Source organism: Conger conger, chromosome 16 (assembly GCF_963514075.1).
Source record: "Conger conger chromosome 16, fConCon1.1, whole genome shotgun sequence".
NCBI lineage: Eukaryota > Metazoa > Chordata > Actinopteri > Anguilliformes > Congridae > Conger > Conger conger.
Window position 1 is genome coordinate 9601098 of NC_083775.1, and position 22749 is coordinate 9623846.

General features: G+C 45.6%; 3 protein-coding genes and 1 non-coding gene across 4 annotated transcripts; 1 reads left to right on the top strand and 3 right to left on the bottom strand.

Annotated features, from left to right (window-relative positions):
* Positions 1–370: 370 nt before the first annotated feature.
* Positions 371–8480, bottom strand: LOC133114799 (phospholipase B-like 1). The gene is made up of 11 exons (XM_061224451.1): positions 8194–8480; positions 7479–7719; positions 7260–7343; positions 6989–7127; positions 6474–6620; positions 5896–6040; positions 5307–5507; positions 4561–4701; positions 3563–3748; positions 2515–2621; positions 371–1608 (listed from the first exon to the last, which is right to left on the bottom strand). The coding sequence occupies exons 1-11, from the start codon at positions 8267–8269 to the stop codon at positions 1429–1431; spliced, it is 1647 nt and encodes a 548-aa protein (XP_061080435.1). The 5' UTR covers positions 8270–8480; the 3' UTR covers positions 371–1428.
* A 408-nt stretch (positions 8481–8888) lies between these two features.
* Positions 8889–8961, bottom strand: trnar-ccu (transfer RNA arginine (anticodon CCU)). The gene has a single exon. It is a non-coding gene; the product is annotated as a tRNA-Arg (tRNA).
* A 311-nt stretch (positions 8962–9272) lies between these two features.
* Positions 9273–18210, bottom strand: pick1 (protein interacting with prkca 1). Its single transcript, XM_061224052.1, has 13 exons — positions 17999–18210; positions 17328–17395; positions 16926–17037; positions 16476–16604; positions 15116–15182; positions 14445–14534; positions 13887–13940; positions 13317–13379; positions 13070–13203; positions 12847–12939; positions 12693–12743; positions 12128–12272; positions 9273–11821 (listed from the first exon to the last, which is right to left on the bottom strand). The coding sequence occupies exons 2-13, from the start codon at positions 17366–17368 to the stop codon at positions 11544–11546; spliced, it is 1257 nt and encodes a 418-aa protein (XP_061080036.1). The 5' UTR covers positions 17369–17395; positions 17999–18210; the 3' UTR covers positions 9273–11543.
* An 889-nt stretch (positions 18211–19099) lies between these two features.
* Positions 19100–21237, top strand: LOC133113930 (galectin-2-like). Its single transcript, XM_061223090.1, has 4 exons — positions 19100–19161; positions 20193–20272; positions 20558–20729; positions 21078–21237. The coding sequence occupies exons 1-4, from the start codon at positions 19159–19161 to the stop codon at positions 21222–21224; spliced, it is 402 nt and encodes a 133-aa protein (XP_061079074.1). The 5' UTR covers positions 19100–19158; the 3' UTR covers positions 21225–21237.
* The last annotated feature ends 1512 nt before the right edge of the window (positions 21238–22749 follow it).

The following is a 22749-nucleotide window of genomic DNA, read 5'->3' on the forward strand; positions in this document are numbered from 1 at the left end:
TCTGCCAGGACAGTCTGAAAATGAACTTCACCCTGGATTGACTTGGAAGTGCTGAAAGGGATCTCAGCGTAATTTCAGTGATGCACAAATCTCTAAATACCTTTGTATTTAATCTCTGACAGTGCCTTCCTTGACCGGGGCAAACCTTGATGCCCAAACCTGGTACAAGGAAGTCACTACATGCCCCTGATTGCACTAATCACAGACTCAACTGAACCAATTCAAACTAGTGTCATTTAAAGTGCTGGGCTTCTGGGACTGGAAAATAGGGTGCTGGAGGACTGGAAAATAGAGTGCAGTCTATAGCCATGTTCGACCAAAACACGAATGCAAAGCAAACCAAAATCAAAATGGGTGTAAAACTCAGCTGTGGGGGGTTCCAAGTTTATTACTCATGAAAAATCTCATACAAAATAGAGTTTTAACAGCTATAAAGCAACACAACCATAACAACACAAATGACATTAAAAAAATACAATTTTAGGCCAAGAAAAAAAGAAAGAAAATTGCAGACCTGAGCTTTTCAATCAGATTAAGTAGAAAATTTTACAATGTTTGTTCGTTGATCGTTTTCATTACAAATACACAGACTCAGTGACAACATCTAAGTAGCAGAAGACACACACCACAATTATTGCAATTTGTCCCCACTGGCAAATTATACTGGAAACATTTCTTAGGTAAAACTAGCAATCCATTAGGCTTGTTTATGAGCCATCATGCAGCACACTACCACCTTTCCCAACTCATCCCCCCATTTATATCTTTTTAGATCCCCATTTATTTTTTTTTTGGTTTGAGCAAGCTCGACCTGAGAGAGAGAGCCCTAGAAGGCCCTCGGCCCCCTGAGAATCCCCAATGGTGTTCCCCTGCTCATCTCATCCCATCCCATCCCATCCCATCCCACATCCACACAACACGAAACAGGGTCCTTACATTTAAGAGAATTAAAACACACCACACACTTGTGATCAAACAGATGGGGATTCAAACAGAGACTTGATTGTCGAAAGATGCTTCGGTTGAGACACTTCTGGTTGTTGGGTATGCCCCCAGGGGTATTTCATAAAGCAGGATTACTGGGTTCGCTGGGTAACTGCACTAAGTAAAACCCACAAAGCAGGATTACTGAGTTCACTGGATAACTGCACCAAGTAAAACCCACAACGCAGGATAACTGCACTGCGTAAAACATAGAACGCTCCCAAATCTGGAATTTGGACTGTATAGAAGAGCCATTCTGGGTTTTACGCAGTGCAGTTATCCCGATAACTCAGTCACCCTGCTAAGTGGGTTTTACGCAGCGCAGTTATCCCGATAACTCAGTCACCCTGCTAAGTGGGTTTTACTCAGCGCAGTTATCCAGCTAACTCAGTCAACCTGCTTTGTGAAACCCCCTCTGGAGCACCAGGGATCAGGGCCCAGGGCTCAGGGATCAGGGCCCAGGGCGGGCTCCATACTCAGGAAGGGGAAGTCGTAGGTGGGCGGCAGCCCCAGGTGGGAGGTGCTGTTGAACTTGCTCCAGGAGAAGGGCGGGAGCCCCCCCTGGGTGGTGGGCCCGTTTATCACCTCAGCCGCGAACTGCTGTGCCATGTGGAAGTCCGTCACCTGCGGGCGACGAAAGGAGAGAGGAGGGAGCGAAGGAGGGAGAGAGAAAAAGGAGGGACAGGGAAGAGAGAGCCCAGGAGAGGGAGGGAGAATGAAATGATAGAATGAAACGAGTGAGGGGGGAAAGCGAAAGATGGAGAAGAGAGAAAGCGGATGTTAACAGGACCTTACATAAGTATCTACGTTTCCCTTCAACGAATCTTAACCTGCGTTACATAAACCTCCGCCATCAACTTCCTCTGAAATTAAAAGCACTGCTTCTTTTCACACCACAGTCTATATGATGGGCAGTGGTTTTCAGCTGAAGGATACCACACTGTGGGGCCCATCCACACACTGGGACATTGACTGGAACATGGATGCGCCACCCCCCCATCGTTAATTTATTTTGTTTTTTATTTCTAAAGTTAAATTAACTGCTGCCAAAATTACATCAGATTTCAGCAATAATATTCCCCAGTGTCCTTTGTGGCAGTTGACTTTGAGCCCCTTCCACCCCCCAGATTAGGGCGAATGAGACCACGAAAAACCTCATCAGGGAACACAAGTGAGTCTTACAGCTGTTTTCTGGCTCAGTACAAAATACCTGCAACGAGTAGAGGGCTCATGCACGTTAAACTGTTAGCGCAGCTGTTCCGCTGAGAATCCGTGCAGAAAATCACCTACCGTTAAAAAAAAAAACTAAAATGTAATTATTGATTTAACGGACAGAACAAAACATGCACATCTCCAACCCATGCCTATGCTAATGGCCTTGACATGGTGACTTCATGAGCAATGGTGCCAACTTGTCTGTTAGATACCAGTATCATGGCTCCAGGGTAGAATGGCCCTTTGAACCTGACGTAACCTTGATACATCAAGTTAGTATCATGGGACCAGTCGTGAGCAGAGAGCTGTGGTCACCTTGGTGTCGTAGCAGCCCCCCGGGCTTGGCTTCTCCGCCTTCAGGTCGTTACGACAGCAGATAGTCTTGCAGGGGTCTCCTTCGGCGTAGGGGTCACTCTTGTAATCTGAAATTTTAAAAAAGGAGAAAGCTACGGAAATGAGAAAAAATGAGAGACAGACGGAGGAAGTGAAACAAAACAACAAACAAAAGGCCACCAAAGGCCTAACCTTCAGAACCACAGTGACATTAAAGGCCAGGTTTCACGCTTTCTGTAATAACGGCATCCCATTAACACCCAGTGACAGAAACTAACTGTTAGGGACATCAGTGACTGGACCACAAAGGTTCTAGCATTCAGTTGGGGTGGCCTATAGCCTAGTGGCTAAGGTACATGGCTGGGACCCAGGAGGTTGGTAGTGTAGTCATGAAAAGATCCACACAGCTGTTGGGCCCTTGAGCAAAGCCCTTAACCCCACATTGATCCATTGTCCCCCCCCTTAATCTAATAAACTGTAAGCTGTCAAGTAACAAATTATTATTATTAATAATAGTATTAATATTCATAAAAAACCTTAGCACTCATAGGGGCAGACATGATACAGGGTTCTGAGTGCTTGAGTAGAGATTTTTTGAACATCAGATGAAAACCCGGCAATGCATTTACTTAACAGTCTATTTATAAATGCACCAATCTAAAAGGAAATTCAACGATAAAATCTAGTATTCTCAGTGCTGCCATTATTTGAATGGCAATGTGGACACGCTGACAGGTTATAAAAGGAGGCTGTGATGACAGCCATACAGTGGAATGACCCTTCTGGTTTTCCACCTACATAACTCTTTTCCAAATCATCTCACAATGTACGGATATTATTTCACACATCTACAAAAATGCGACCAATAAAATGTGTTCCAAAGTGAGATAATACTTCACTGCAGGAATGATCCACAACGTGGACGTTTAACCATTTGTGTTTGTTTGACGAGCAGAAACGTAGTTACTGTACTGGTGTTTTGGCATCACGTCTTTTAGTCTGGCCCGTGTTGAAGGTCGGCTGCACGTACTGTTGTATCTCATGATCTTCTTCAGCGAGGCCAGGTCGCTCACCCCGCCCTGGTCCCTGCGGAAGATCTTGGCTCGGGGGCAGAGGTCGTAGGAGAACATGGCTCCGTGCTCCTTCCACATCTCCGGGTAGCCGCTCTGGTTGTAGATGCTGCTGTGAAAGGGCACGTTGTAGGAGGGCCAGTATCCTGAGGGGGGGAGAGAGGGAAGAGAGCAGGAGAGCTAGAAAAATGTATTAAGCTGGGGAAATCAAGAGAAGGTGAAGGTGCAAACACACACACACGCACAAACCTGCCCACATACACACCTGCTCACATGCAAACACACACACACACATCCGACCACACTTTATTTCTCAAACAAACTTATGAAGTGCAGCAGACTCTGAAGAACCACAGTTTGGACTTTTATACAATAATATCCAGAATTATTCAAATATAATTTCACAAACGCCAGTTTTTAGCCTCGATTACCGACAGGATAGTGTCATGTTTTTTCATCCAACTTCTTCCAAGCTTTTTCATATTACTTCTATATTGTTTTGGAGTTGGCTGGTTATGAGCGGACCTGGCCAATGAGTGCTGCTTTCTGTAATTAAAAACTGTAAGATTCTCGGATGAACTAAAACCACAAGAAGAGCCTTTGCCTTGAGGTGACTGTGACTTTAACCTTTAATAATGAAGAAGGTGCAACAGGCGCAACAGGAATAAATTGGCCAGGGCTCCCTCGTAAAAGAGATAACAATCTCACAAACCTGCACACACATGCACACACACATCCACGCACACCCACCACCCACTAACATTAAAACACACACACACCCGACTACACACACATCCAATCACACCCACTCACATTCAAACACACACACACACATGCACACACACATCCACGCACACCCAATTACATTCAAACACACACACACACACACACACATCCACTCACACACACACACACACACACACACACACATCCACGCAGGTGTGGCAGCTGGTCTCACCTCGCCGCAGGGCCTGCGTCTGGTCTGAGTACTCCACCAGTCCAGGGATCTGCTCCACCACAGTCAGAGCCCCGTCGGCCACCCAGTTTCCCAGAGACACTCTGCTCATGTCCACCACCATGTACTGGTTATTATAGGTGCCTGGGAGGCAGAGGCACTCTCAGTCACCTCGTACACACATCTCCTCTTTCACAAAAATAGACCTCCCTTCTTAGCTGAGCGTGACAGAAAGAGCATCAAGGGATATTCCACAGTCAAACCAGAAAGGTTCAGGGAAAAAAACCTCACATTGATTTGTGTGCAGTCGTGAGGACGCTTGATTTCTCAAACAAACTTATGAAGCGCGGCAGACCCTCACGAACCACAGTTTGGACTTTTATACAATATATCCAGAATTATTCTAATATAATTTCACAAACGCCAGTTTTTAACCTTGATTACCGACAGGATAGTGTAATCGTTTTTTCATCCAACTTCATCCAGGCTTTTTCATATTACTTCTATATTGTTTTGGAGTTGGCTGGTTATGAGCGGACCTGGCCAATGAGTGCTGCTTTCTGTAATTAAAAACTGTAAGATTCTCAGATGAACTAAAACCACAAGAAGAGCCTTTGCCTCGAGGCGACTGTGACTTTAACCTTTAATAATGAAACGAACTAACTCGGCCAACGACTGTCTGTGTGCCTGCTGTTACATCTCATCCGAAGCGCCCGGCCAGTGGGCGAGGGGGGGCGCTCGCTCCTCACCGGAGTTGTGTTTGGAGAAGATCTCGGCCCACTGCTCCCCGGTGTGTCCGAGGGAGTGCGCTAGCCGTACCCTCTGCCAGGCCAGGAGACTCTGGGGCTTCACCTGGGAGAAGAGCGAGGCGTTGTACACACTGTTGGTGGTCTGGGTCATCAGCAGACCGCTGCCCAAGATGTAGAAGTCGTCCAGGGACTCCAGGAATCCTAGGGGGACAGGAAGTTGCAAAATAATAAATAAGAAAATTGTTACAAAATAACATCAGCGTGCTAAAACTACAAAATAAAATAATTTATTTTCAGTATGTAAAGATCTTTCAGGGAGAGGTGGCAGCTTGTTGTCACGGAAAGACACTAAAAATATAAATAGATTTTTTAAAATCAGCATTTCTTATCAAATATTTTCCATGTTTTTATTTATTAAGAGACAGAAAAAAAACATGAAAGGCTTCTCCAAATTGTTCATAATTGGGCATATGAACGAACGTGTGACAAAGCACACTTTTACATCTTTAAATATGAGATATAAGAGAAAGGCATTTTTTGAACATTGTGATGAGGCGCCTGGACTCACTGCCCCGTGCCCTGCACTAACCAGGATAGCTGCTGAAGGACATTTTGCCGGTGGCGGTATGGGGCTCTTTGACTCTGAAATCCCAGTGCTTGTAGATGCGCATCGTGGCTGCGTAGGTGTACCAGCTGGAGTGAGCCAGCAGCAAGTTCTCAAAACCTGGCAACATCTGACGGGTAACAGATAGATGTGACCGCTCTGCACTTTACAGTTTGACTCAGCAATGCACTCTACATTTCACATGGAAATGGGGTGGAGGGAGACAACGCGATAGTGGATAAAAACAAATAGAGAGCAGGGAGACAAACAGAGAGTGTATGGAGACAAAAGGAGAGTGTAGGTCGACAAAAGGAGAGTATAGGGAGACAAAAAGAGAGTTGAGAGGCAAAAGGAGAGTGTAGGGAGACAAAAGGAGAGTGTAAGGAGACTAAAGGAGAGTGGAGAGACAAACTGAGAGTGTAAGGAGACAAAAGGAAGTATAGGGAGACAAAAAGAGTGTAGGGAGACAAAAGGAGAGTGTAGGGAGACAAACTGTTGGGGGACAAGACGAGTGGAAGGGACTATGATCTGAATAACTATAAAACATGTTTTTGACCTCTGACCTTAATGAGGGCAGAACAGTGTCCCATGGTAGGCATTGTGAAGTGTGTTTTTAGGTGGTTCAGGTCTGTCTCCGGGGCAAGGGTTGGGATCAGGTCCAGCAGGTCCCCCACCGCATTGAGGAACTGCACAGCAAACTCTGACAGGGGCTGCACCAGAACAGGGGCCGTCAGCAAGATGAAACAGCGCCGCAAAACCCAAGCCAAAATTCAAAAGAGGAAAGAGGTACACAAAAGAGGAAGAGGATCAAAAAAAACTATCTGTGACACGGGACATTTTCTGAAGGAACCACCCTTGTTTGCGTGGTTTGGTTTCAGTTAGGTCTCACCTACAGTCACAGACTGAAAATGGCCTTCATCATAGACTCTGATCTGGCACAACAGACATAGTAAAGTCCATCTGTTATGAAGGATCTTTCCAGAACTCGCCCTCTCAGTCTCTTTTGAGTGTCGGGGGCAGCTGCAGGTGTGACAGCTGTCCGTCCACTGGTCTATCCATCTGTCTGTCTGCCACGTACCTCTCTCTTATTCAGCTTCGCCCAGTACGCTGCTCCTTGCTGAAGCCCATCCAACTGGGCTACGATGAAGCTAGCGTGTTTCCACAGGGTGTCATTTTTGAACTTGAGAGACTGTTGTCTCGTCCACTGGTCCTGCTCACTGAGAGGGGCGGAATCAAATTATAACTCAGAAAGTGTGTGTGTGCGTGTGTGTGTGTGCTTGCTTACTTCAGGATGTCCACAAGTGAGAGAGAAACACCAATGCGAACTGTTGCTGCAAAATGTATCTCACCTCAACCAGCTCTTTACTTTAACTCGCACCTTTGGGTCCTTAATCAGCTGGGGATACATGTTCCTGTAGTGATTTTCCATCTCCCTGATGGAAAAAGCAGGACACAAGCATTCATTTTACTGACTGCACTGAACAAATAAAAAACTCTTTATTTTTGCTCAGCTGCTACTCAAACCAGATTTTGGGGGCGTACATGGAACCACCCCCCACCACACTTACGGAGCTGTCAGGAATCCCTCCAGGTATCCGGCCAGGTGGAAGGTGATTTGGTCATCATCCGGCGGCTCCCCGGAACCTGCCCGCTTCCCGTAACCTGCCCACAGCTGCAGAACACCCCAGCCCGTGCGCTCCATGGTGTCGTTGAAGTATCCGTATGCACCCCCTTCTTTGTCCATAATCCCCTGTTTCAGCAACACTGTCCTGTCAGTAGCATTCCAGTACACCGTGGCCGCCTGCAGCTCTGAGGGGTTAAAAAACCGATCACTCTTAGTTGTCGCGCCAGTCACTCTTAGTTGTCACTTAGACGCAGTGGTAGCCTATCGTCTATGTCGTGGCACATTTTACGTGAGGTGTTTTTACGAAATTCTGACATGAATAGTTTATACATGTGCACAGTTTTTTCCAAATTGCGGGTTTTCGTTTCACTGTGTTGAGTCTTCTTAAAAAGAAAATATCTCTCGCTATTCGAGAATCTCGCAACGGGTCCCCTTGTTTCGTGAAATAACATTAGATGGTCAAATTAAAATATTGCTAATAAAACTCAACCGAACTCAGCGTGGGGGTGGAGATCATAATCTTAAAATGCAAACTGCCCCACTGGCGGAATACTTCCTGGACTAACCAACAACAACAATTCACGAAGTCTCGCATAGAAATAAATCTGTATGTGATAAGGTCTAGATAACAATCCAGTCTTTTCAACAGTTTAACTTACGGTCCGATCCTGCCACAGTCATGACCACACCACACAGGACAACAAGACACAGCGTCTTGTCAAGAAATAAAAACATTTCTTTTTATAGTCCGCGAAACGCAAGGGGCACAATTTATAGCGATGGTGTGTAGGTTTCGTCCAAAGTCTCGACTCAGTCTGAACAGTAAGCTAAAGTTGTCTCGGTTAACTAATTCATCCACGAGCATAAGTGAAAGTATTTGGGAATCAGCGCCCATGCGTTTCCTGATTGGAGAAGCTGGTACTGAGCAGGTTCCAATTGGCTAAATGTACATTCTCCTGGATTTTCTTTCGACATGAAAACACGTGGCTTTAAACATTTTAAAAAGTTTGTTGGTTTGCTAGCACGTTTTAGCTCCGTAGTCAGATCAATCCTACACGAAATATGCGAGCTATTAGTTTAATGACAGTCGTGTTTGTGAGTTAACGTTCTAACCTGTCGACAACGTCTAGCTAGCTAAGGTTCTAACATGAGTAAACATTTAATGTTTGCAAGCAATCTCACGACATAACCTTAAGGCCAGGCAGCTAGTACGCGAGCATATGCATTATTAAAATGTTGAAACATACATATTCGGCGATCTTTATAGAAAAATGAAATATAATTGTAAATGCAATACTATTAATAAAGAATGGAACTTTGCGTTATCATTTCACAAAAAAAAAAAAAAACATTCCACCCCAGATGGGACTCGAACCCACAATCCCTGGCTTAGGAGGCCAGTGCCTTATCCATTAGGCCACTGGGGCTGTAACGTTAGGACGTGCCATAACACAACATAAATACTTCATGGTATTATAGTTTTTTTTTTTTCGTTTTTTGATTTTAAAAACGAGGTTTTTATTTAATTCCTAACAAGGCGAATCATAATTTTTCTTCCATCTACATTGAGCCATTTTTCCCCCAGTACAGATGACACAACACAAACGTGAGTTTTTTTAATACCTTGGTTGATTTTCCAAAACGTCACCTGCTGGCAGTGTGTCGCAACTACGCGCGTCCGACTTAATCTTTTTATCAAAAAAAATAAAAGTACGTGGCAGGACAGAACAGGCAGACATCGTAATGAGGAAATACTTTATTATAAGTCTGATATCTGGAATAATAAATAATCACCGTTTCTTTTTTTTTTTTATACACACTATTCCGGTAAGACATTTCCATCGTGCCCAAACAGAGACAATGGCAAAAACACAAAAGAAACACCCACAACAAAGCACAATAAGTCTTTTTCATGATATTATTGAAATAGTGTTTGCATGTTAAATTGACCTTGTGGGGGGGGTTAATCGGTTATGGTCCTCCGGTTTGTAACAGAGAAGGGTCACATTGGATTAAAGCTTAACCACAGAAACTGGTCCTCTATCCATAAAGCCATAAAGCAAATTAATACAACAAAGGTCCCTTACAGAAGCATCAGTGAGATACAGCCCAGTTAATCAGTACATACATGCCTGCACTGCATTTGTTGTTTAATCCATAGATCTCTCCTTCTCTCTGGAGTACCCATACAGTAAATAAAGTAAAATAAATAGAAAGGCAATTAGGGGCAGATGTACAAAGTTACCACAACAGCTTGTCAAAACAGCAGCACACTGAAGCTCCCAGCAAATCACCAAGTGCCTGTGTGGATTAATCACTGATTTGGTCCAGATTAAGCCGGGCAGAGCTCATGGAGGGTAAGAGGGGAAGTATAACATACGTGTGGGTCCCTGTGGCTCGATGTGCTGCCACACAGTAACATTGCTGAGCACCGATTGGACAGACTGTAACTCCATCCATCACTGTGATTGGTGAAGGATAGTGTGACAGTCGCATGGTGAAAGCTGTGCTGTGGGGTCATGTATGGTACGATCACTGAATAAAAACTGCAGTCTAGCCGCAGAGGACACATGCCTTTTGATGAAATGGAATAATAATGCATATTTGTTATGTACTCTTCAGTTTGGTCTGGTAAATTTCTGCTGGTGAATTTAAACTGAACTAGCTCTGCTTTGAGTCCCTTTCTAGTTTTTTCCCCCCAGAGTTTTTTTTTTTTTAGAAGAACACAAATTGTCTACCGTGTCTAAATGACCCATCAACCAAACTCAGTGGAGAGAACATGAACAGTAACCTCACATTCACATTGATTACAGGTAGGGCAACTCCACCTAGCTAGTCTGACCATTATGTAGTCCATTCAATCTTCAAACAAAAGCCTGTGGGTACTAATTAAGATGCTTAGCAAAGACTCTCATGGTTTATTAGTAGAATCTGGTGTATAACTGCTTGGTTGGAACAAAGCCCTGCACCCACACCGGCCCTTTTTGGTAAAATTGAGTATGAGACTGAGGGTTAACAAACCCCTAAAATGCATGACCCCTTCACCTGCTGCCAGAAGAAGGGCCAGTGTGTGTGGTGTCTGCTGCACATAATTTATTTAATCTCAGAGCCTTAGCAACGGATCACTAAGGGCGGCGGTCAGCTCGTATCCATGGAAACTGCAGGACGCAATGGCACCCTGACATCACTCAGGACAGCAGGTCACGAGGTATAAACAAAACCATTCGCAGGATTATGGTTGCTCCAGATGAGGTCACCTCACCTGTCAAATCAGCTCCGATATTGCAGGCCCTAGGGCCTTCAGCTGCCATCTTAAACCCTCTGCGGCTGGTTAGCATTATTCACTATTATTCACCTCATTTTTGGTGATCTCGCCATTATTTTGCCAGGCTGCTTTTTATCGTTGTGTGACCACCTACATTCCTTTGAACTGCAGGTGATGGGGGCTGTTTTGGTCACTACGTACTTTAATCCTTAACAGCTACAGACAAGCACACTTCAGTGATTGGTTAATGCTAAGCAGCATGCACTCTCGCACTCGCTGTATGCTCCAATGGCGAGAGAGAGCTTTAGTTGGAGACCAATGCTCTGCTCCACTTAAGGCGCAATTAATGAGGCGAACAGGTGATTAGGGTTTGAAGACAAGCACCTGCAAGGCTAGAATCTGATTGGCAGAACGAAACCGTCAACTTTCCTCCTAAGGAGTCGAATTAGACCGAGAGTACTAAGGCTGGCAGTTAGAATAACTGAACTGGATTTAAAATAAAAGTTAACCGAAAGAGTGTTGGGGAAGATGACCCTTGGTTGTGGGGGTTAATTACAGTGGAGTCGGGCGGGGTGTGACCGGTCATTAGCGGTGCCGAACACTCTCCGGTCCAATCGGGGGAAAAATAGCTTTGGAATCGTGAATTCTCCGGAGGGCAGGGTGTTACTGTAGATACGCTGATACAGGGCGCCAGTCATCAGGAGGAACGGTGGCAGTGTCTCAGGGCCTGAACCACGTCTCCGCTCATTCGTCATCGATCAGTTTCTCCGCGCCGTTCTCCGCCTGCTGCCCGCCGGAGAGGCCCTCCTGCGCCCCCCCGCCTCCTCCTCCCTCCTCCTCCTCCTCCTCTTCCTCGTCTTCGTCCGTGTAGGAGTGCGCCTGGCTGCCGTAGTTGATCATGGTGCGGGACAGGTCCACCTCGATGGGGAAGACGTCCGCCTCTTTCAGCACCGTGTAGCACTCGTCGTAGTAGTGGGACATGCCCGAAACGAAGCGCTGCAGCTGGAACACGATGTCCTGGACTGGAGAGGGACAGACGGACACAGACAGACGTTAGTACTGTTATAACTGGCCCCAATCCAGCAGAGCACCAGCAGAGTGACCACCCGCTCACAATGAAAAACTTGGTCATGATAAGCTTGTACAGAGCTACAGACCAGCTGCATAGAGATACAGACCAGCTGTATAGAGGTACAGACCAGCTGCAGAGATAGACAGGCTGTATATAGGTACAGAAAGCCCACATGCAGAAGGCAGACAGAGGTCCTGGTTGTACAGATGTACAGAAGGCACAGACAGGCTGTACAGATGTACAGACAGGAACTGACCGTGTTTCTGGTCCAGCAGCTCGATCTTCTCCAGCACGTCCTTCCTCATCTTGGCGAAGCGGGCTCGGGCCTCCTGCCGGCAGCGCAGCACCAGCCGGTACTCATAGTTTCCAGTGCTGACCCGGTACAGAGGCTCCCCCATGGCCTAGCACACAGGGACATACACACACGCACGCATGCACGCACGCACGCACGCACGCACAGCCACACATATACACCCACGCACACACACGCACACACACACACACACACACACACACACACGCGCATGCACACACGCGCATGCACACACGCACACACACACACATGCATGCACACACGCACGCACAGCCACACATATACACACACGCATGCACATGCATACATACACACAGAATTATGTAGACCTGTATATTGTGCTTTTCATATAACCACATTTCAAAGACACACAATCATCTCCTAAATAGAAGAAAGTCCAGGCGAATGTAAATGGCAGTAATGTCATACGAATGAAACTGAAATGAGAAAAACTGTTCAGTGTGGCTGGAGATATCTTTATCTACTGGAGCAGAAAAGGGAAACTCACGATGCAGCTGTACTCCTCATCATCCATCTCCTTCACCTTCAAGCAGTAGGACTGCAACGCAGAACACACACCACTCAGACGGCTTTGTCAGAACCATTTGTTATTTTCACAGAGCACAGATCACGGTGCAGGGGGAGAAGACTTGAGCTCTCACCAGGTACTCGAACTTGACGTCCAGATACTTGCGGATGGTCAGCTTGGTGTCTGGGATGGCCTTATGAAGGTAGGTGTTCAGGTCATGAAGCATCTACCGTATGGAACAGAGAGAGAGAGAGAGGGAGAGGGAGTCAGAGAAGCAATGATGGAGAGTGGGAGAGAGACACAGAAAGAGAGATGGAGAAAGAGAAACAGTGAGAAAGAGAAAGAGATTCCCTCACAGGCTTGATGGTCTTCAGCAGCCGGATGCCGAACTTCTCGATGCTGCGATGGGCCTCGGCGAACTTCACGAAGGCCTCGCTGGCTGCAGCCTGGGGCTCCCTCACCCCGATCACCGAGAACACGTCCCCAAACGCTGGAGACACGGATAAACGGGGATTACACACACACACGCGCACACGCGCACACGCACGCACACGCACACAGCACTCACTGCAGCCGTGGCTTTATTGGGCCCGGGTTACTGACCTCTGTGAGTCTGAGAGAGTTCGAAGAACGCCCTGAGTAGCCTCTTAGTGTGCTCCATTAAACCTGGGAAGAGGGGAAAGGAGAGAATGAAAAGAATGAGATTATCCAGCAAAAGTAGAGATGGAATATATGGAAACATTCACTTCATGACATCACAATCCTCACAGGGAATGGAGAAAGCTGTAACACCTACTAGATGCAGGTGAATTAGACTCACAGCCTTACTCGCAGTCTTATAGTACATATGTAATGCTTGACATTTCCTTGTTATGTTAATGACAGGGACATGGCTCACAGGGGCAACATGGCTCAGGCAGTAAGAGCAGTCGTCTGGCAGTCGGAGGGTTGCTGGTTTGATCCCCCGCCCGGGCTGTGTCCCTGAGCAAGACACCTAACCCCCCAAATGCTCCTGACGAGCTGGTCGGCGCCTTGCATGGCAGCTGTCGGTGTGTGTGTGTGTGTATGAATGCATGAATGAGAAGCATCAATTGTACAGCGCTTTGGATAAAGGCGCTATATAAATGCCAACCATTTACCATTTACCAATGATGGGGTAGTTTAGGGCGTTACCTTTGTACAACTCGGCTGTTTTCTCCAGCTCTTCCAGTCTTTTCACCAGCCCATCTGCAACCAAACCACACAAGACAAATCACAACCATCCCCATTCCACACAACTAAACACAATCCAACCTGTTACACACAACTCATCACAACTCACCCCCTTTACAAACAACTCATCACAACTCACCCCGTGACAAATCCCATTTAACCTCCTAAGACCCGCACTCTTTTTTGCTATGCATTTTTAATTTCTCTTTGCTATTTGGGCTTATTGGGACCTGATAAGTATAAAAACTAAGCATCATCTTTTGACATGATGTAGTTTTTGAGAAAAATGATGTCCACATATGTGGACTCTCGGTCTTAAGAATGAAGTATTATGGTTGTACAGCCCAAAATGTGGAGTCCACGCATGTGTACGCCAGGTCTTAGGAGGTTAAGAACCTCACGGTAAACGCGTGTGTTTGCATGTGTGTGAGTGCATGTGGTGTGCGGGCTGCGTGTTAGCATGCGTGTGTGTGCGTGTGTGTGTGTACGTGTGTGTGTGTGTGCGTGGCGTGGTCTCACCGTTACACAGTATGGCTCTGCTCAGTCCCAGGGCGTCGGCCGTCCCTGAGCTCATGTTCTCCACCAGCCGGTGTTTCACCTTCTTCAGCACTGAAACACACCAATAACCAGTAAACACACACACACACACACACACACAATCACCAATTACACACAGACACCAATAACCATTAAAAACACACACACACACACACACTATCACCAATTACACACAGACACCAATAACCATTAAACACACACACACACACACACACACACACTATCTCCAATTACACACAGACACCAATAACCATTAAACACACACACACACACTATCACCAATTACACACAGACACCAATAACCAGTAAACACACACACACACACACACACACACACACACACTATCACCAATTACACACAGACACCAATAACCAGTAAACACACACACACACACACACACACAATCACCAATTACACACAGACACCAATAACCATTAAACACACACACACACACACACACTATCACCAATTAAACACAGACACCAATAACCAGTAAGCCCACACACCACCAACTGAAAACACTCAACACGCTAAAACAATGTCTACGCCCCTCCCTCTCCATCTCCAATATCTCCCTCCCTCCACCAACACTCCCTCCATCCTCTGACAACCGATCCGCCTCTCGTCATACCGATGTCCAGTGACTTCCCCTGTTTGGGGTCAGCCTGCAGCTTGTTGTAGTGAATTGTGGCTTCACCCTACAGAGAGGTGAGAGGAGAGGAGAGACTTTAGCAATGAGCACCAACAGCAGACCACGGTGAGAACAAGAGAAGATCTCACACATGCACACATTCAGCCGACATTATGACACTCCCGTTACAGGAAGTTTACGGGCGAAATCCGTATGATCATCACAGCTATCACGGTGGCAAGCGGATCTGAGGTTTCCCGTCAGGGATCGTACGGAAAAACATGCTTTCAAACGGATGGAGGCACTAACAGCAGCCATAAGGACACAATGGAGGGGCATAATCCATTAATACACTCTGGCTGGGACCAGCGCAGGCTGTGTGTACACTGTGCAGAGGGGAAAACCACACAGCCAGCGCCCCCCCACTCCCCTCACAAAGGCCCAAACACAACACTGCTAATCACTCTGAGCTCCCATGATGCTCTGGGGCTGCCCGGCCTCGTCGGTCTGCTCTATAGCAGACCCAAGCACGCACGCTCAGCAGATCCCCCCGCAGACATAACGGTCACTGGCACAGAGCACTGGAAGCCTGAACTCTGCCTTCTGTATTTTTCCCAAAGAAGAAAACACTGCCTATACCTGTGAGTAGATTTAACTTCACTTCATCCTTATCATGGTCTGCAGTATGGGAACTGTGATTAGCATAAATGTATGTGTGGCACCTGTATTTCAATAACACATTGGACTAAACTTGTGGTGAATCACAGAGTGGGGGTGTTAGAAGCTCTCAGAAGTAGCGGTCAGAGACGTTTTGCCAACATCCAACTACAGCAGATGATCAAGGGTACACCCAAGCAGGTAGGGCTGATAGTTAAGCAAATTCATGATAATTTATTGAACTGGCAAAACTGTCCAAGAGTACTGGAGCATGGATTTAAGCATCATCACCCATGTGAGAGACAGGCTGTGAGTCCCTAGCAAAGTTCACAGGAACCAGCAGCATGTACATTACATTGATGGCATTTGGCAGACGCTCTTATCCAGAGTGACATACAACAAAGTGCATACCCATAACCCATGTAGCTTACTGGCTAAGGAACATGACTGGAAGGTTGCTGGTTCAAGGCCCAGTGTAGCCATGATAAGATCTGTGCAGCTGTTAGACCCTTGAGCAAGACCCTTACTCACACATTGCTCCAAGGAGGATTCTGCCCTGCTTAGTCTAATCAATTCGAAGTCTCTTTGGAAACATTAAAGCACTAGATGATGGTCCAGATCACATAGTAAGCAGTAATAAGGTGCCTTAGGTTTTTTGGTTAACCCAGTAGCCCCCTTTCTCGTTCCGCTGTCCCGAGTTTACCTGGACGGCCTGGATCATCTTAGCCACCTCCACCTTGGTCTTCCCCTTCACCGGTTTACCATTCACCCCGGTGATCTCATCTCCAGCAGCCAGAGTCCCCTCCAGTGCCGCTGGGGTGTTGTCAAACACCTGCCAGAGAGAGAGCGAGGGGGAGTGGGAGAGAGCCAGAGAGAGAAGAGAGAGAAGAGAGGAGAGAGAAGAGAGAGAAGAGAGAGAAGAGAGAGAAGAGAGAGGAGAGAGAGAAGAGAGAGAAGAGAGAGAAGAGAGAGATCATACAGTGCAGGCAAGCCCTTGATGGCGGAGGGCCACAGAAATATGCAGAAACTATAGCCCTCTGTTTAAGATCCTTGCTCAAAACAATATGGCAAGATGACAAGCCTCGTGTGAATGGCTTTTCAAGTCATCAAACATTAATTTGAAGAAATGAGCATGAAATGCAATAAGCAATACCTGTACTATGTAGAGACAGGGGCAGTACTGGGCGCCCCCTCCGATGCTGATCCCTATGAGGTTCTGTGCATCCTTCTTCAGGGACACTGTTCCTGGAACAGTGGGAATCCCTCTGTGGAGACATATTACACATTCACACGTCTGCACTGTCGGCTCAAATTCCCCCATACAATGGTTACAGCCTTTCCACAATATGCTTAAATTCTGGATGTCAGTTACACTTCCTAGAATGTCGGACTTCATTATACATCATTTAGAAAATGTCCACAAATTTACATGAGTGTATATTGTTGTAATTATTAAACCTGCACTGACAAACGTAAATAACATGTAAACTGCCATTTTAATTTGTTCTTAGAACTTAGATCTTATTATTTACTGGAGAACTCGGCAGTAACTTACAGTTTGTCCTCTTCCAGCTCATAGTCCATGTCTGTAAACATTGCTGGTCTTCGCACTCAAATTGTTTACTGTCAGATAGAAATAAAGCACACAATATACCCATCAGCTATAAAGTAATTAGCAACACATCGATGAAAAGCAAGACATAATGACCGAGGCTAGATAATACACACACACACACACACACACACACACACACACAGGTCCTCAAGTTCATTTGCAGTGATGAATCTAACGTGTTGCGTCTGTTCGCACAACTCTACATGGTTATATGGAAAACTGTAGAGTTAATTCATTTGTTTGCAGCAATTGTGAACATTTTTAGCAAACTGGCACCTCTCCGTCTGCACGACTGGCTATTTCTTTGCCGAGTCAGAGTAACGTCCGAATTGTTAGCTAGACCCTGCAACCAGAAACTAGTAGACATTTATCAGCAATAGATTTCTTTGTTATAAAATGTTGACGAGCTAACGTTAGCTAGGTGGCATCAAAATATTCGATGCTTGCATACAATACAATTATAGCTCTACAGTCAGGACGCTTTTAGCTGGTCCACGAATCATTTAAAACAATGAACGATAGCTAACTAAATGCCAAACGAGGAGAGTGGTTATGCTAAACGCCCTTAGCTAACATTAACGTTAGATCTTGGCTAGAAGAAATTATCTCACCTTTGTAGTTCGCAAGCTTGCCGGGTACTTGGTAAGCTGTTTCGGGTAATGAAGATATTGTTGCGATATATCAATAAGGAGGGATTCGTCTGAACGTTCCCACGCTTGGTAATCGGTTTTTTTTACATTAGCTACTCCGCATTTCTATTTCCATATCACCTGTGATGACAGGTTGCCGTGTTTATTTAATTGCGTCACTTCCTGATTTTGGCCGGAAACCGGTTGTCTGCACAATAGCCAATCGGCTATCGGAGCGCAGCATATTCAAAGCCATTTAAAGGCAACACAGCGCCACCTTTTGTACTTGACTGAAAGGAAAGAAGTTGCTCACGTAAGACAACATTTTAGAGAGAATGCGACGCGAGTCCTCGACTCTATAATGTATACAATGGGTGGTTAAATGTTATCAATGAAGTCCATCCATCCATCCATTATCTGAACCCGCTTATCCTGAACAGGGTCGCAGGGGGGCTGGAGCCTATCCCAGCATACATTGGGCGGAAGGCAGGAGTACACCCTGGACAGGTCGCCAGTCCATCGCAGGGCACACACACCATTCACTCGCACACTCATTCCTACGGACAATTTAGACTCTCCAATCAGCCTAGCCTGCATGCCTGCAGCTTGGCACACCGAATGACATATTTGGTAGCCAGCTTTGGTACTGTACAAGTTCCAAAACTTAGTTAAATAAGTAACTCCACAATCCATGCAATAAGATGTAAATGTGGTGATCTGCACACGTAAAAAAAAAAAAGGTATTTACTAGTATGCATGCAAAAGATGTCTGGTATCAATTTAGTATCAAGGTTTTACTCCCAACTTTGAATAAAACCGAGTGTTGTGTTCTACAGAGGAAGAGTATGGGGAAGCCGTAGAAATCAGAGGGTGCTTTATTCACAACATTCAAAATAATCCCGGAATTTGCTGATTTTAATACCCTTTTGCTGGTAAAATAGTTTGGTTCTGCACAAAATTGGCATGTTGACCTCTTGGTGTCCGGATTAAGGATGGTATGATTGTAGTCAGTGTGCAAGTGTCTTCGTCAGCATTGACACAGTGAGGTGTTCTCTCTCTGGCCAGTGTGTCTCAGGCCTGTTAGCCTGCAAACCTCCACACAGAAGACCAGCTCATCTCCTGTCCACAGTGCCTTCAGTATAATGGTAAGTCCTCACCTTCTCAGAAAATTTTGCTTGCTTGATTTTTAGATCTCACCGAATGTTATTTGCATGGCTCAATAACCTTGTCATTATTTTATTGCTATTTCAGTTCTCGCTCTTGTTTCATTGTGGCCACCGAGCACTTTATTAGGAACATTTTAACTTTATTACACCTACTTAGTCATGCGATTATCTAATCAGCCAATTGTGTGGCAACAGTGCAATGCAGCATGCAATCATGTATATATGGGTCAGGAGCTTCAGTTAAGCATCAAGCATCAGAATGTGTAATAAATGTGATCTGAGTGACTTTGACATTGGAATGATAGTTGGTGGCAGACAGGGAGGTTTGAGTAGTGCTGATCTTCTGGGATTTTCATGCACACTTGTCTCTAGTTAGCGAAGAAAACCCCAGTGAGCAGCAGTTCTGCAAACGCCTTGTTAATGAGAAACATCAGAGGAGAATGGCCAGACTGGTCAAAGCTGACAGGAAGATGACAGTATCACAAATTACCACACATAACAACAGTGGTATGCAGAAGAGCATCTCTGAACACACAACTCATCATAACTCCAAGTGGATAGGCTGCAGCAGTAGAAGTCTAAAACATAACTCTAATAAATACCTAATAGAGTGCTTGGTGAGTGTATGTTTGTTTTTGCTTGAAGAACTACCAGTTCACCTAATCTTGGAGATTTATTCCAGCATAGTGTTTGTACCATGTGATACATATGCCGGAATGTATTTTTTCGGACCAGAGTGGAGAAGCATGTGTATTCTAGTCTCTACTACTATGTTTCTTCTTAAACATGTACTATGTGTCCTTACACCTACGTATATTTAATTTGGGAAGCACAAAAAATATTTTAGATTTAAATTAAGAACATACTTTCATTTCAGTATTTCCCCATAGAACAAAAGACAAAATGGTGTGGTCACCTGTAACCACACAACCACATGCATGACCTCGCAATCTCAAATGTATCCACTCGGAAATGGTGGATCTGATTCTGCATTATTTTGTCGTGAGCAGGAGCTTGAACTGAAGAATGTGAAACTCCAAGCTGGAGACAAGCTGCTCTTGGAAGGAACAGTTCTGGAAGATGCAGAGAGGTACGTGGGTGGACCACTGAATTCTGCAGTGTTACTATAATGCTGGGAATGGTTGTTGATAAGAGCTGAAACCAAGCACTTATAATATTTAAAATGTAACTGAATATTAAGTCTGAGAAGTGACCAGTGAGGGAAATATTCATGTGCTGCTGAATGACTATTAGCAGTCAGTGGGAGGTATAAACACTTCAGACAGCGTGAGTTGGGTTCGTTTGGGTTCATATCGGAAGACCGTCTAGCCACAGCTTCAGGAATGATTGATTTCTTCTCCCCCCTCCAATCTAGGTTCCAGATTGACCTGGGCTGTGACCCCGAAGATCTCTCCCTGCACTTTAACCCCCGTTTCCATGACGACATTGATGGAAGGGTCATCGTGTGCAATTCCAGGTGTGAAGGCTACTGGGGCTCTGAGCAGAGAGAGACCCACAACCCCTTCAACAGAGGGGCAAAGGTGAAGGTGAGGAAGAGGAGGGACACAGGAGAAGAATGGAGGGGAATGGGCTGTGTCACTGCTGTGGGAGAGGAAGTCTAATACACACAGTATGAAGGAGGGAAGATATGGACAAGCTAAGTTGAGAATGGTGTATTGTGGGAAATGGAGTCAGGGGGATGCTGAACTGCAGGGCTGGTGGGAAGGGAGAAAGGGTGATCTAAAATGGGGGGTGTTTGAGCAGACCGGGCGGATCAGGAAAAAAATAAAAGGGAGGAATGAGGGTGAAGCATTATTACAGGGGAGTGGGAGAAATGCAGAAAAGAAGACTTCTGATGTCAGTTACAGTGAGTCTGTTCTCTGCTGTCTCTTCAGGTGACGGTAAAGCTTATGGGGTCGGGCTTTGAGGTGGAGCTCCCTGAAGGACAGGCGATCCACTTCCCCGACCGCCGTGGCCTGGAAGCCGTGACCTACGTCCGGGTCAGAGGTCACATCAAACTCGGCACTTTCAAGATCTGCTGAAGGGCCCGGCCAATCAGAGTAGGCTCAAGGTTATGAGTGACCGCTGCGCTAACATGCGCAGGCAGGCAGGCGTCGAGGCGCACTGCCGTTCCTGAACTGCGTTTCAATACATTTCCCAATTCTGCCCACCACATAAAATTGCATTCGGGTACATTCTCTGCTGATTGCTCCTCCTAACAAATGCAAAATGTAAACTGTTAATCTGAAGAATAAAACCATATTTAATCATTAATCTTAAGTAGGCGTTGTTCTTAAAAACAATGCACAAGATCAACATGGCCTGACAAAAATACATACAATGCTGACCACTAAACCATGCGTTAAGGATAGTATATAGTGGGTAAGTTATGGGTGGTGAGTGTTCAGTCGCATATAAATTATTTTGGGGGGGAATGTAAACAATGTTTAAATTAGTGCACAATACGTGCACAAGAACACATTTTATTTATATAGGGAAGAAGAATCCCAAAGATGTGGAGTAACGTTTGCAAGTTTATCGTAAGTATAGTTCATATTTAGATTTCTCCATTTGTGTGTAATTTTAGCAATTTCTGGTTTTAGATTTCCGATTTACCCCGTATGAGCTCATCTTGGCTCTTGACGGAGGTCCTTCCTTAAAGTGGATCCATTCTGGGGAAAGTCCACCACACCCCTGGAATGCTGGTCCAAGAAGTCATCCGGCTCAGTATAAAATCTGCACCCAAACCATTTCCAGTAGGAAGTGACCTGCAATAATGCTCTTCAACCACAAGGTGGCGACTCTAAGTAACGCAAATTAGATTTTAGGGTTATGCAATGAAAAAGTTCCTTTCAGAAAAACCAGCAACTGTTGGTATGACGTACATTTGATTTAAGTATTGAATCCTCGTCAAGTAGCTGGGAGGAATCCTTAAAAACAAACCGTATTAATGAATGAATATTGGACCGGTGATGCATGTTTGATGCACGGGTCGCATGCTATTCTATTTTAAAGCTTGAGCGACAGGTCCCGTGTATTTGGGAACAGTAGCCGAGGTTCGCGTTTCCTGAGAAAGTCGTCAAGAGAGGGCCGCCAGCGTTTCCCCTTTTTATCTCACATCCTGTTACTGCACCTTCCAAAGCCCTGCGGTCAGAAGAGGAAGTGGAGGATTGAGAGCCCGTTCCGATCAGGTCCTCGTCGGACGAGCCTCGTTTGAATCCCCAGAGCCCCTCAGAACTTCAGGGCCCACTATCCCTGGCTCTGTCGTGTCTGTAACGATTACACTATCCATGAAACTTTCAAAATGGGCTTAGCCTCTGTTTACCTAATATGACTCATCAGAAAAAGTATCTTCGATGTATATCTAATCTTATTCACTCCTGAACATGTAAAACATGTTGCCCCTCTTCCTGTCAGATATGAGGTCCTATTTTTATCTGTACTGATGGTAGGGAAACACTGCACAGCACAAGGCTCTAAAAAATCTATCTCTTATTCAGTTTGTGCCTATGACTGTCCCCACCACCAATATCAATCTGCTGTGTCTTTTTCTTTTGCTAAAATTGG

Excerpts from the sequence above, each read along its gene's own strand:
- LOC133114799 (XM_061224451.1), bottom strand. The coding sequence starts at position 8,269 with ATGTTTTTATTTCTTGACAAGACGCTGTGTCTTGTTGTCCTGTGTGGT. Across the intron at positions 6,041-6,473 it reads ACTGTTCTGCCCTCATTAAG|ATGTTGCCAGGTTTTGAGAA; the intron begins GTCAGAGGTCAA and ends GTTACCCGTCAG. Across the intron at positions 2,622-3,562 it reads GAAGATCATGAGATACAACA|ATTACAAGAGTGACCCCTAC; the intron begins GTACGTGCAGCC and ends TTAAAATTTCAG.
- pick1 (XM_061224052.1), bottom strand. The coding sequence starts at position 17,368 with ATGTTTACAGACATGGACTATGAGCTGGAAGAGGACAAACT. Across the intron at positions 13,380-13,886 it reads AACAGCCGAGTTGTACAAAG|GTTTAATGGAGCACACTAAG; the intron begins GTAACGCCCTAA and ends CCCTCTTCCCAG. Across the intron at positions 13,204-13,316 it reads ACTCTCTCAGACTCACAGAG|CGTTTGGGGACGTGTTCTCG; the intron begins GTCAGTAACCCG and ends CCGTGTCTCCAG.
- LOC133113930 (XM_061223090.1), top strand. Across the intron at positions 20,273-20,557 it reads GTTCTGGAAGATGCAGAGAG|GTTCCAGATTGACCTGGGCT; the intron begins GTACGTGGGTGG and ends CCTCCAATCTAG. Across the intron at positions 20,730-21,077 it reads ACAGAGGGGCAAAGGTGAAG|GTGACGGTAAAGCTTATGGG; the intron begins GTGAGGAAGAGG and ends CTGTCTCTTCAG.